This window comes from Pimephales promelas, chromosome 3 (assembly GCF_988280905.1).
Source record: "Pimephales promelas chromosome 3, fPimPro1.hap1.1, whole genome shotgun sequence".
Classification (NCBI taxonomy): Eukaryota; Metazoa; Chordata; class Actinopteri; order Cypriniformes; family Leuciscidae; genus Pimephales; species Pimephales promelas.
The window spans coordinates 11948257-11961689 of NC_142771.1; the positions used below are offsets into that span (position 1 = coordinate 11948257).

The 13433-nt window shown below is 37.8% G+C and overlaps 1 protein-coding gene across 5 annotated transcripts in view; it reads right to left on the minus strand.

Moving 5' to 3' along the window:
* Positions 1–13187, minus strand: part of nfixb (nuclear factor I/Xb) — a 189341-nt gene extending 176154 nt beyond the window's left edge. For 2 of the 5 annotated variants that reach the window (XM_089128248.1, XM_089128247.1), the window contains exons 1-3: positions 13134–13187; positions 11515–11565; positions 8910–9020 (exon numbers count right to left, since the gene is read on the minus strand). In XM_089128248.1, coding sequence (XP_088984374.1) covers positions 8910–9020; positions 11515–11538 — 135 coding nt within the window. In that variant the 5' untranslated portion in view covers positions 11539–11565; positions 13134–13187. Of the gene's footprint in view, positions 1–8909; positions 9021–11514; positions 11566–13133 lie in introns of those variants that run through there. The other 3 variants (XM_089128258.1, XM_089128257.1, XM_089128252.1) reach the window with 2 other exon arrangements.
* Between the last annotated feature and the right edge of the window lie 246 nt (positions 13188–13433).

The following is a 13433-nucleotide window of genomic DNA, read 5'->3' on the forward strand; positions in this document are numbered from 1 at the left end:
AGTTTAAATCACATTAATAAGTATAATTTCATATTTAACAGTCTAACTAATTACCTTGTGTAGCTATTATGAGCAATTATTGCTCTTTTAATTTATTGTATTAGTATATTCTTTAAGCCTATGACATACAAATATCAGCTCGGTGATTTAGTCTGTCCGAAACCACATCTCAGACAAACAGTAAAAAAACAAAAACAAAACCACAAATGTGTTATAATTCAATTTAAACGAAATTACACTTAGTGTAAATATATGCCCGTGTTTTTATTATGCTCATGATTTCATTAATTAACGAAGAACGTTTGGTCCGTGTGACATCGTAGACTAGGCTACAGGAGAAAAATAGCCTAGAGTAAGTTCTGGATTGTGTAGAATTAAAATATTAGACTTAAACAACTTGCTATTACATCATTTTGAAGAAAAAAAATCTAATTTTAGACTGACCGCAATTGAAATGATTCACATCAGAACAGAGAATGAGAAATTTGTCTTGGATCTATCTTTTAAAATAAATCTGAACGCTAATACACGTGATTAAAAACAATAATTATTATTAACACTAAATAACATTTTTGACCGAAAGGATCAGAAGTAAATGTTGGACGGAAGAAAGAACACACTGATGATTTGTGCACGTGCGTTTAATACTGACTTCGGAAAAACGAACAAAAATATCTCACTAAACAAGTATTATGAATATAAACTGATACTATTATAAATTACACTATTATATTTGTCTCTATAAGCATCGAATACTTGATTTTTACAGCCACTGCAAATGTTCAATCAAAGAAAAAGAGAGGAAAGAAAGAAAAGGCGTTTCCTTTACCCGAGCTGCAACAGCCAGATGATCACTAACTAAAGTATAGAAATAAATAAAAAGATACAAATACATTTACATTCAAATGTAAACATTTTATTGAAATGATTGCTTAATTTGGGAAAAATAGCTGAAATCCAATAGTAGATCCATATGATGTGACCTTTGCCAATTCTTTTCCCTTGCATTTGTAGTGATGCATTTTAGTAAATCAATCACTAATTTATCACTTTTCAAATATATAAACAATGCTGAGTTGTTTTAACCCAAATTTGGGTAAAATATGGACAATCCCAAATGTTGGGCTAAAAATTTAATTTAAAATTTTAACCCAACTTCAACTTTCACTATTTTTTAATTGCATTGTCCATAATTGACCCAAATTTGGGTTGAAACAACCCAGCAATTTTTAGAGTGTATGATTATCTTAAAGGACATTTGAGAGGGAAAAAAACAGCCACAGGGTGATGTAAAGTAAACTGCACCAAAACAGGCCAAACTTCAACACATTTTATATAAGAAACTGTGGTGCTTAACAAAGTGATGACATCATGAGACTGAATGCATCCCAAAAAAAGTATAAGTGCACAAGCAAATCTCAGAAGTACACTGGCTTATTTTAAGACATTATGTGCATGTAATGATTAACCAAAGAGTCACAAAGTCGCTCATATAGAAAACGACGTTTCATTTTTCCTTTCACCTCAAGCGGGAGGTCATTTATTTAGCATCGTCCAGATTGAATTTAGGCTCTACTGCCGGTTCCTTGGCTTGGCTTTAATTTCTGACTGCCTGTCTTTAATTTAGCAGGGCTACTGAGAGCAAGCTCAGATTCAGCTAAGCAACGGCCGGGCCAGGAATGCTGACCTTGGCGAGTGAACCGGGCCAAAGGCTGAGGTAGTGCACAGCTATAATCACACATCAGGCAAAAGCAAAAGAACCATTCCAGCCTTCAATATGTTTGGATTAACCATTAAACCTCCCGTCCAAACATTTACTGTATATTACTTGCATTACACTGCCCACGATACAGTGCATGATGAACACTTGCATGGCGAGCATCACTATTATTATTTTCACTTGATAGACAATAAATGTGGGTATGGCCGTCACAGACTTTCACTGATTTGAGCCATTATTAGAGATAGGAATATCAGAGAACTAGTGCCGAATCACTCAAAACACCCTAGCAACCAATTAGAACACCCTAGCAACCATCATAAGAAACATGCTTTTTCTTCTAAAAATGTCAAAATCAATTCATCATCATCATCATGTAAAAGGGACAATGCAATATTGTAATAATAATTTTGGACTGTGTAAAAATAAATGATACATTATAAAAGCAGTTTAATGTTGCATCTATTTGTCGTATATGTAATATGACTCACAATACCTTTACTTAGAAGGGCACATTCTCAGCATAGGAAGTGTGGGAAAATCTATGTTTTTAAGGGTTGTGTTACTTGTGAGCTTGATCACATAAAAGCAATTAATAAGCTACATGAAAATACTTTAATACTCAAATGAATAACCTTTATCAAATTCCCAGGCTTTGTCATAGTTGTGTAAATTATTGAGTGTTGAGTAGAAGCTAAAACAAATATAATTTGTGCATTCCCATTTGAATAAAAACGCCACGATAGCATTTCTTTCCAAAAGAGAGAAAAAATACATGGAGAGATTGATTGCCTTGAGAGGAAAGATGTCAAATTTGCCTCGTACTCCCATAAAACAAAACTCATGCAGCTAGTTCTCTGAAATTGAATGCCAAGGTAATATAACACAAAGTATAGTGTTAAAAATGTACAATAAATTTGAAAAATCATAAAATCCAGTAAAAACTTGACTAGATTTTATGTTAATAATGGAAACGAAGTCTATGAAAAGGGTCCATAATTAATTTCGTTTTGAAATTTATTAAAATAAGTATTTTATAGGACACTGCAAGAGAGAAATGAATGACATACTGTAAAAAAAAGTGTTTTTCTTCCGTCAAATCAACTTAGATAATTTCTGTGGTTCAGAGAACATAATATTTTGAGTTTCTGATCATTAAATCAATCTCCTTTGTTGTATTAACTCAATTTTTTAATTTCAATGAACTTAAAGTTTTAAGTTAAGTCATTTTTTTTAAGTTAAACCAACAATATTTTTTTTACAGTGATAACAGGCAATGATCAAATCAAACATGACAGAAAAGCGAATGTTCCAGCGCCCCAACCGACTGACGGCAGCAGAGACGAAATATCCGAAACGTTTTACCTTCAAACCTTTGTGAGCTCCGGGAAAACAATATTCCCTGGGACCTGTCCCTAATTTAAATGTTCAAAGTGCCTCTCATCTTAAAGGTGTATGTTTCAGTCCCCTGAAGACCGCACGGTTAATCTGGCAAAGGCTTGGGAAGACTTTGAAAAAGTGGAATGAAGATAAGACCAAACCATCTGACTATTGAAGTTAAAGCAATATTTAGGATTTTCCAAGTTTATCATCTAAAGAAAGCGACGTAACACGTGTTTGTAAAGTCATAATCTACCATATCAGCACATGTGTGGCTGCACTCTAAAAAATGCTGGGTTGTTTTAACCCAATTTTGGGTCAAATATGGACAAACCCGAAATGTTGGGTTAAAAATGTAATGTAAAAATTTAACCCAACGGCTGGGTTAGTCCATATTTGACCCAAAGTTGGGTTAAAACAACCCAGCATTTTTTAGAGTGTGATATAAAAAAGACTCGAGCCCCTCGGCCTGACCTGACCATGCATGCTCAGCGCTGAGATCAACAACGGAGAGCTGCGCAGTGATTGGTCACCCGTGGCGAGGCTCCATCGGGATTGGAGCAGATCTCAGCTCTCACACCTTATCAGGTCGGTGCACAGCATTGCTGCAGGAGAGCGAGTCTCAGGAGGAAACGCCTGCGAGCGCTCCGCTTATCACACACCGGCAAGAGGGAGAGAGAGCCCAACTCGACGTATGCTGTTTAGTAAACTTGCACATATCTGACTTCTTATGAGCTAATCGAAAACAACAAGAAATGCCGTGCATTGGCCTCAATATGCATATTAGTGCAGCAGGGTCAAAAAAAAGTCAAGATCAAATCCATCAGATGGCTTGGCTGGGATGTCCAGCTCGTGTGTGTGTGTGTGTGTCTGGTCTGGATCCAGGCTGGTCCAGGGGGATGCCGAGCATTAAAGCCAGTGGATGCTGGGGGAGAGGGGTTGTCCTCCCCTGGAGGGAGTGAAAGAGGAGGCCTGCTATAATCTGCTTCTCTGGCTCTTCATGAAAGAGAGCAGAGGACACACACACCAGAGACTGACCCCCTCCTCCAGCTCGAGCCGCTCTCATCTGTTATCACCATATACCTCTACCGTTCTGCTCCTTCCCTCCATTCTCCCTCAATCCTCATCTGTCTTCCCTTCCCGGCTTAGGTCCTCTGTGCTAAAAACCTGCTCCAGCCTTTTTAATCTTCCTGTCTCCATGCTTTAGGACTTCAGTTCGCTTTCCACACAGACTGACTTCCTATAAATGAACGACGCCTCTTCCAAGAACTCACTTTGATTGCTCACCGGTCACACTTTCATCGTTCAGAACACCGAGATTTCAGTTATGTTTCATGTATCAACTTAGTTTCTCAAAATGGACGGAAAATGAGTAAATCGGCATAAATAAAAGATCGTGTGCTCTTTGATGAAAAGTCCTCAAGTTCATATTAAAGGAGTAGTTTCCTCACCCCCATGTCATCCAAGATGTCCATGTCTTTCTTTCTTCAGTTTAAAAGAAATTAAGGTTTTTGATGAAAACATTCCAGGATTTTCCTCCATATAATGGACTTCAATGGGAACCAAACGGTTCAAGGTCCAAATGACAGTTTCAGTGCTGCTTCAAAGAGCTTTAAACGACAGAAGACGATGAATAAGGGTCTTATCAAGATAAACGATCGGTCATTTAAAAAATAAATACAAAAGTTTAAGTTTTATAAGCTCAAATGTTCGCCTTGCTCTGTTCTGTGATGCACGTTCGTGACTCTCCTGTTCAATCAAAATGAACAAATCTTTTTCGAATTGAACAAAATTCGTTCATTTCGTTCGTTGATTCAACAAAATGACTCTTTGTTGTTTTTAATGAACAAGTTCGAACAGGAGAGTCACAAACGCGCATCACAGAACAGAGTAAGGTGAGCATTTGAGCTTATAAAACTTAAACTTTGATATTTATTTTTTTGAAATGGCTGATCTTTTCCCTAGATAAGATCCTTATTCATCGTCTGGTGTCGTTTAAAGCTCTTTGAAGCTCCACTGAAACTCTCATTTGGACCTTGAACCGTTTGGTGCCCAATGAAGTCCTTTATATGGAGAAAAATCCAGGAATGTTTTCATCAAAAACCTTATTCTTTTCGACTGAAGAAAGAATTACATGGACATCTTGGATGACATGGGGGTGAGTAAATTATCAGCAAAAGTTTTTTTTTTTTTTTAAAGTGAACTACTCCTTTAAGGCGAGTTTGAGCACAGTTGAGAAATTATTGAGATTTCTACTGAAATCACTGGGTCTTTTTCCCAAGAGAAGCATATGGTAACTTTTTGGTGTTTGCTCTCCATTGAGTTACATCATTGTTTGGGAGAAATAATTAAGATGTGATAAGGGGGTTTGGTAACCAATATCCCAATATGAAAAACCAATAAATGCGTCATCAAAAACACGTTTAATCTCCAAAGAACCATAAAGACAATTCCGACGTGCTCAAAAGAATAATTGAATGCGCTTCAATGACTCACTGAACATCTAAACTGATTATCGGTTCATTTTCTTCACTCCACTCCAAATCTTTGATTGGCCAATTGTTGTCAGATCTCATTCTGAATGTTTGATTTTCTGTGGATAAACACAAACGTCAATATAAAGGACCTTTAAATTCGGAAAACGTGTTTGATCTCCACAAAGACAATTTAGTCTCATCACAGTTTAGGAGAAACTATCAAGATCTTACATGTCAATGCGAATGCATCATCAAAAAATAGGTTTAATCTACAAAGAACCATAAAGCCAATTCCAGTGTGCTGAATAACCATTTGAAGAACCTTACTTTTAAACGTGAACCTCTCAACCAAATATCGGTTCATTTTGTTCGCTCGCTTGTGAATGCAAACTCCTAAAGTTTCAGAAGATGGGCCAATTTTGGTCAGATCTCATTGGGAATATTTGATTTTCCGTGGGTGGAAACCAATGTCAATATAAAAAAAGCATGGTACCTTTTTTTTTTAGCATTTATCTAAACTGAATATTGGTTCATTTTGTTTGCTCACTGGTGAATAGGCTTGGGTATCGAGAATCGAGTATCGTTTGGAACCGGGACTAACTTTTCGTTTTTCCCGGAATCGTTCAAAAGTTAAAATTTCGATTCCTAGTTTTGATATTCACAGTCCGCCGAGCGGAATAAGAAACCGCTGAACAACATCAACGAAGAAGCGTCTACCGGAAGTGTTGGCATAACCGCGCGAGTCGAACATGAGTAGCTTACGTTGGTGGTCCAAAGTGTGGCTTCACTTTTCTAAAAATATCGAAATCTCGGCAAAATGCAAAATTTGTGACAAAAGGAGTATTTGTGACAGAAGGAGTATTTCCTTCAGAAAGGCCGTTGGTTAGCAAGGTTAGCTAAACTTTTTTGACCCTGCCTCTTAAAAGAATCGAAATCGAGAATCGTTCGGAACCGGAATCGAAACAAGGAATCGGAATCAGAATCGTTCAAATTCAAATGATACCCAACCCTACTGGTGAACTTCAAAACATCCAAATAATGGGTTAATGCTCCTTATGAATGTTGTTTTTTCCATACATCTCAGGCAGTGTGATAATGACAAGGACGATACTCTCTGGGATCGTCTTCTCTGTCGGCTGTCTTTCACGAGCCTTAATTCGTGGAATCAGGCCACAGAGTCTGGCCTAGTCTTACGGTTCCTCTCTTCCACCATCTCATCGAGGGGAGGGGCTTCCTTGGCAGTGCCAGGCTCTGTTTGGTAGAATGGCTCCAAATTAACATGAATATTCATGAGTGGCCCCCTCCCTCCCCTTTCCTAACAGCGCATCAACACTTGGTAGCAGCACATGGCGGGACAGCTGTTGCAGGCCAAAGCGGGCATCTGTGCACAGAGAGACAGAGATATGGACCGGGCGAGAGGAAGAGGTGTGGACATCTGTAGCCAGGGATTGACAAACACTTGGATGGATGAAGAAGAGAGGCGAGGCGAGAAGGAAAAAGAGAGGAAGTTGGACTAGGACAAGAGAGCAGGATTAATTGAACAGATGACAGGGATGTGCTATAGCCTGAGAGAGAAAGAGATCGCTAAAGGATTGGGGGGAAATACTTGCAATTTTAACGAACATTTTGGTGGTCAACCAACATGAGTCCACTTTTCAATGTAAATCTATGGGATTTTGTCATTGCCTCCTAAAGGAACATAACAGTAAACATCTCCTTTTGATTTAAGGAATACTCCCTGCAATGGGTTCAATAGTTAGGGTTAGGGGTTTGTTCAGATCACTAACCCTTTATTAAAGGTTCTTCAATGGTTGGCACCTTTTTAGGGCCCATTCACACAGAAAAACGCAAGATGCAAGCTGTGAAATGGACAAGTGTTGAGATGACTTTTTGAACTTGTTTTAACTTGAGTGCCTCGTTCCAGACTGATCTCATGAAGTAGCGTGTGTATGACACGCCAATTCGTATTTCCATTTTTGGCGTGCTATCAAGACACATAATCGCTTTTCAACGTGTTTATGAACGCCGTTGCCTTAACGTTATATAAATATATGACTTACCTCAACCCCATCCCTAAACCTAACCGTCACTGGGGTTAATGGCATTTATGACTGGACATTTGACAGCGTGTACAGACACACGGAATGACGCGGACGTTAATGGCGTAGACATACGCGCATACACGTGGATACACGCGGATAGCACAAAATGCGTGGAGATAACACGCCACCTGACTCGAAAGTGGCGTGTATGTTTACGCAAAAGTCATGATGTCATGTTGCTCGTTCTAATTGGAAAAACCAAAACCAAAGTTGCTCAAACTCTAGAAAGCCCAACTTGTAGTACCTTTCTCCCATGATTTTGCAACTCCAGTTTCAACTCCAGTACACAAACACACACACAGGGCGCCTGGTTCTCGCTGCCCTACATAGCCAGTAGCACAGCAGGCAGTCTCTATGAAAGGCCCATGAGGTTTAAACTGTGTCAGATCCCCCGATAAGGCTCTGTATACAGAAGTCTCTGAAATCCCTCATCTGAGGACCCTCTGTGTTTAGGGGTTGTGCTTTACATCGCTTTCCATGATTAATTAGGCTTAATTGAAAAGGGGAAAGTAGCACAAAAATGTCAATATTCTCAGATCCAGACTTGGGAGACCCAACAATAATGCAATGGTTTGATACAAAAGCTCCTTAACTAAATCATTAATTGGGATATTGGATTTAATACTCCCAATTTAATTATTATATTAAAATGTTGACTTGTTACAAATTACACAGGGGAAATGTGTGCCTTATTTGACGACTAAAATGAATTAAAACAGTAATTAATCTGGTTTAACATGAAATAAATAATAGTAATCATTTTAATTATTAATTAATACTAAATGATTGACCTGTAGTCGCTGAAAGAGTCCAGTCCTCAGGAAGGCCATATAATGTTGTGAAAGGATTCAAACATGCAGAAAATGTATGTTTTTGCTAGATTTTACAATGAATAGTATAAAAAGTGAAATAAAATACTTCACTAAATCACAATAAATCAGAAAGTGCATAGCAATTCAACAGACAGCAAACTCAATTTCCAGCAGCTTGTACTGTAGACCAGCAACAATCTGATCATAGATAGATAGATAGATAGATAGATAGATAGATAGATAGATAGATAGATAGATAGATAGATAGATAGATAGATAGATAGATAGATAGATAGATAGAAAACTGATATTTGATTGAAATCTGGTGTAAAATGAGTTTCAGGAAGTGGGAGAAAAAGTGGGAAACATTGTGCAAAGCGAGTGAAAGAGAGCAAAAAGAAAGAGAGGGTGGTCATACCATCAGCCACGACCTGGCAGAGAAGTCATAACACAGCTGCCACCTGAACCCTGGGTCAGCCTGCCTGTCCAGCGCCATTCCCGCGGCCTCCTGCCAGAAGAAATCCTCTTCCTGGGATGGCGGAAAAAATTAATAAAGAAAAAAGAAAAAGCGCCCGGCGAGCACCAATCAGAAGGAGCGTGCGTTCAGGATGCGGCCAGCATGCATGCCTGTGTTTGTGTGAGTATGTGTTAGCGAGAGGGAGAGAGGACTTTGACATAGAAAACGGCAGGAAGCTCAATCCGGGCAGCTGTAGCCATCCGGAGCCAGCGCCAGCCATCAGACTTACTCACACACAGCTAACCAACACTGGACTCTGGGTGTCACCAGAGTGTTTCTGTGTACATGCAAACACACATTCACTTCAAAGACAGCGTTTACAGGAGCGGCGGGTGGTCGATCTGCACGCTTCCTACGGTTACCTGCCTTATTTTTCATTTCAATTGACTTTAGTGGAATGTCATTGGCACAATGGGATACACATGTTGTGCGTGTTAATTCTTGCTGTCTGACGCAGGCTCTTATGAGGCCTATAGTACAGCGATGTGTATTTTTGTTTGGCTGGAGGATAAATTGTGATCCTATAATGATTTTTTGTGCAGTTTAAGCTGCACTGAAAACTTGAATTATGTAATAAACAGGAAATTATATTAAAAAAAAATTTTTTTAATTATATATATATACACATATCGCTTATATATCGCTTTCAAACTAAAAGTTTGTGTTTACATAATATATGTGGGTGCACTGTGTATAATTATTTTGTATAAATATAAACACACACACACATGCATGTATATTTAAGAAAAAATATTTTTTATATATAAAATATTTATATTTACATATCATATAAATTATATATGAATCTATATACAGTATATACATGAAAATATTTCTTAAATATATACAAGCATGTGTGTGTATTTATATATATAAAGTAATTATACACAGTGCACCCACATATATTATGTAAACACTAGGGTTGGGTATCGAGAATCGAGTATCGATTGGAACCGAGACTAACTTTTCGTTTTTCCCGGAATCGTTCAAAAGTTAAAAATTCGATTCCTAGTTTCGATATTCACAGTCCGCCGAGCGGAACAACACCAACGAAGAAGCATCTACCGGAAGTGTTGGCATAACCACGCGAGTCGAACATGAGTAGCCTACCTTACGTCGGCGGTCCAAAGTGTGGCTTCACTTTTCTAAAAATAACGAAATCTCGGCAAAATGCAAAATTTGTGATAAAAGGAGTATTTCCTTCAGAAAGGATTATTTCCTTCCGAAAGACCGTTGGTTAGCAAGGTTAGCTAAACTTTTTTGACCCTGCCTCTAAAAAGAATCGGAATCGAGAATCGTTAGGAACCGGAATCGAAACAAGGAATCGGAATCAGAATCGTTCAAATTCAAACGATACCCAACCCTAGTAAACACAAACTTTTATATGAGATTAATCATGATAACTCGTTTGACAGCCCTAATATTTATATATATGCAGACAGTCTTGTCAATGAATAATCTTTTTAAATGTGTAAAGTAAATCAACTTTTTTGCTGTTGATAAATTTACTTATAAGACATAAAAACAGATCTTTTAAACAAATAAAGTCAGATTGCATTTAAAATTATTTTAATTATTTTAAGACTAAGTTGCTGAAAAAATTATTTCTATTATTTAAAATCGATCACAATAATGAAGACCAAACAAATTTAAAATGTTTTAATTATTTAAAACGTATGATTAAATTAACATAACAAAGACAACGCTTACTTTAAAATGATTTCGGTTCCTTAAAAATATATAAATCCCACCGTTTTTATTACACTCAACAAAATACCACGAGAAAACTCCTCCAAAATATGCATAATTACATTTCACAAAACGTCAAAGAATGATTTCACTGTCTGAAGGAGATCCCACATTCATTTTCTATGATGAGAAAGCAGTAATTAACTATATGGTAATTTTTTTTTTGCCAGTAACCGTGGTAAATGAAAAATGTAAAGCACAAGCGGGCGTCCTACAGTTTCCTTTAGCTTGAAAGCAGCATGGCAATTCTTTCTTATTTATTTTTTTTAATTAAGTGGCATTCCTCAGTTCAAAATAGTTCATTGAAATATTTCGTGCTGATTATCTGATTATCCTCGTCCGGCCGCATCTAAACGGTGCAGTCATGCATGCATGTAATGTGTGAAAGTGAATAAGAGAGCACATGCAGTCCTGGGAGCAGCAGCGCTCTTTAGAGACACACAAAGCTGTGACGGAGACCCTGCGTGTCAGATGAGGGACAATTATAAGTCTGCTCGTGGTGGGATGGCTGCTAGCGCAGGACTTGGCACGGCTCCCTAATTTAAGGGAATTAAAACAAGCTAAACAAGACTTCTTTGTGTGCGTTTGAGAGTGTGTGATGCAGGACTGGCACTAAGCTGGCACGGCCTTAAGGGGAGAGAGTGCCTCAAGATAACCCAGGGTAATATGGAAATGTTAAACTGTGACGGACAGTTGTGCGTTTGAATGCATAGAGATACAAAGAAATATTGTGGCTTGTTATGATCAATAAACATACTTGCGCCCAATCAATCGGCACCATTTGACCTGATTGCCAGTCAGCTTACACCTAACAAGGAGATCAAGTTCATTTACAGATTTTCTTAAAACTTCTTTTAAAATGTTGGTATTTTCAAAGATCATTGGTCAAATAATCAAATATTCCTGTCATTTAAACATTTCAGAGGCGCATAAACCAAGCAATGAATACATAACAAACAACGATAGACTATAACTACGGATGTTTGCTGTTGTTTTCCCATAAAAACTGTCACATCCTGGAATATGATGCCATTATGGAACTGGCACTTTTAACGCCATGATTTAAACTTCACTATGTCCACTTAAAGGGGCAATTTGAGAGAATTTTCGTATTTTATCACCTTTTTACTGCTGATGTGTGAACAGCTTTTAAAAAAAAAAAAAACTTTCCCCGACTTCCTAATTCATCTATAAAGCCTGTAGTCTAATTTTTATGTGAAGGACTGGCTGCGTTTTTTTGACGGAAAAACAAAAGGATGTGACGATTACACGTGCTCCCGAGAGCATTTCTTCCAATGAAACGTGTCATGATAAAAACCTTGATTCTGATTGGTCAACAGCTGTGTTTTATTCAAGATAAACCACTATAAATACACTAGATGTCACCTTTGCTATGGCAGTTCATTGGAAGGAATGAGTCAATAGAGCCACCAGGGGAGCCCCTCCTCTTTAAAGGGTAACTAAACCCCTGGTCAGAGCCTGACTCCACCCACTGGCAATATTTGAAAAATGTTGAAAAAGTGGGCAGACCCCAGCGGAGATAGAGGGGACGAAATAGATGCTAAAACACTCGCAATTCCAACTCCTCAATGGCTACAGTGGTTTTGACGAAACAAGCTGGTTTTTATACTGCCAATGGCGTAGCTCGTACCACCAAGAGCGTGGTGACCTGAAACCCGCGTACGTCACGAATAACCGCTAACATCCAATAGGAAAATTCAACTGCAATAGCCACCGTTCAACCGGAAGAGGGCAGCACTAAGACGTTTTTACACCATATTTTGCAGAAATAAAACACTTTATACACAAATGTCAAAAAAGTTACTGGAATCAATGACTGGTATTAATAAAGATCCATCATTAACTAAAAAAAGTTGGCTTAGGGTTTAGTTACTCTTTAATGCATCAGCGTCGATGTAGGCAAAGGTCTAACAGAAATAAAATCACTATAAATCATCATGAATGCGATTTTCTAGTTTTTTTTTGTTTTTGTTTTTTGGTTCGTTCCAATGGTCAGACATTCAGAGATTTATCATTCAGTCCAGAAAAAATAAACAATTATAATTACTATTTTTTTTTATATTCTTCCTCGTTCAGATTTTGTTTGCGTGAACATCCATACACAACACAAAAGTCCGAAAATCCACAAATTCGAAGTACAGGCGGAGATAGCAGCGTTAGCTACTTCCTATAACTAGACCCCTCCAAGATGGCGCATGCTTAGAACCCCAAGGCGACCTCTAGTGTATATATCTATGGATAAACACGGCTATGAGCGGTTCTACGTATTCCTAGCAACCACTCTTAGCAACGTCAACATATTCTCATTGATATTGTACATTGAAGCTTCAGTAAAGTATTGTGAGAGTGTACTACCTGCATAGAGCATTTTTCTTCAGGTAATTATACATTCATCCGCTGCAATTTGTCAGTTGCGTCTTGCTTCAAAGTTTCAGTCCTTTCTTTCAAAATAAAAGTCTTCTCTACTGACTGACTCACTCATAAAGACAGTCTTTGCCGCCATCTGTTGGCGAAAGAATGTAACTTTTATATCTGCTCAAGGTCAAGGACTATTTTTTCCAGCGGAAGGAATGCTTTTATTGATTTAACTTCATGAAAGTTGCATTGATACATTTTAATATTTTGCTTTAATATTTGTATTGTGCGGAAACCGTT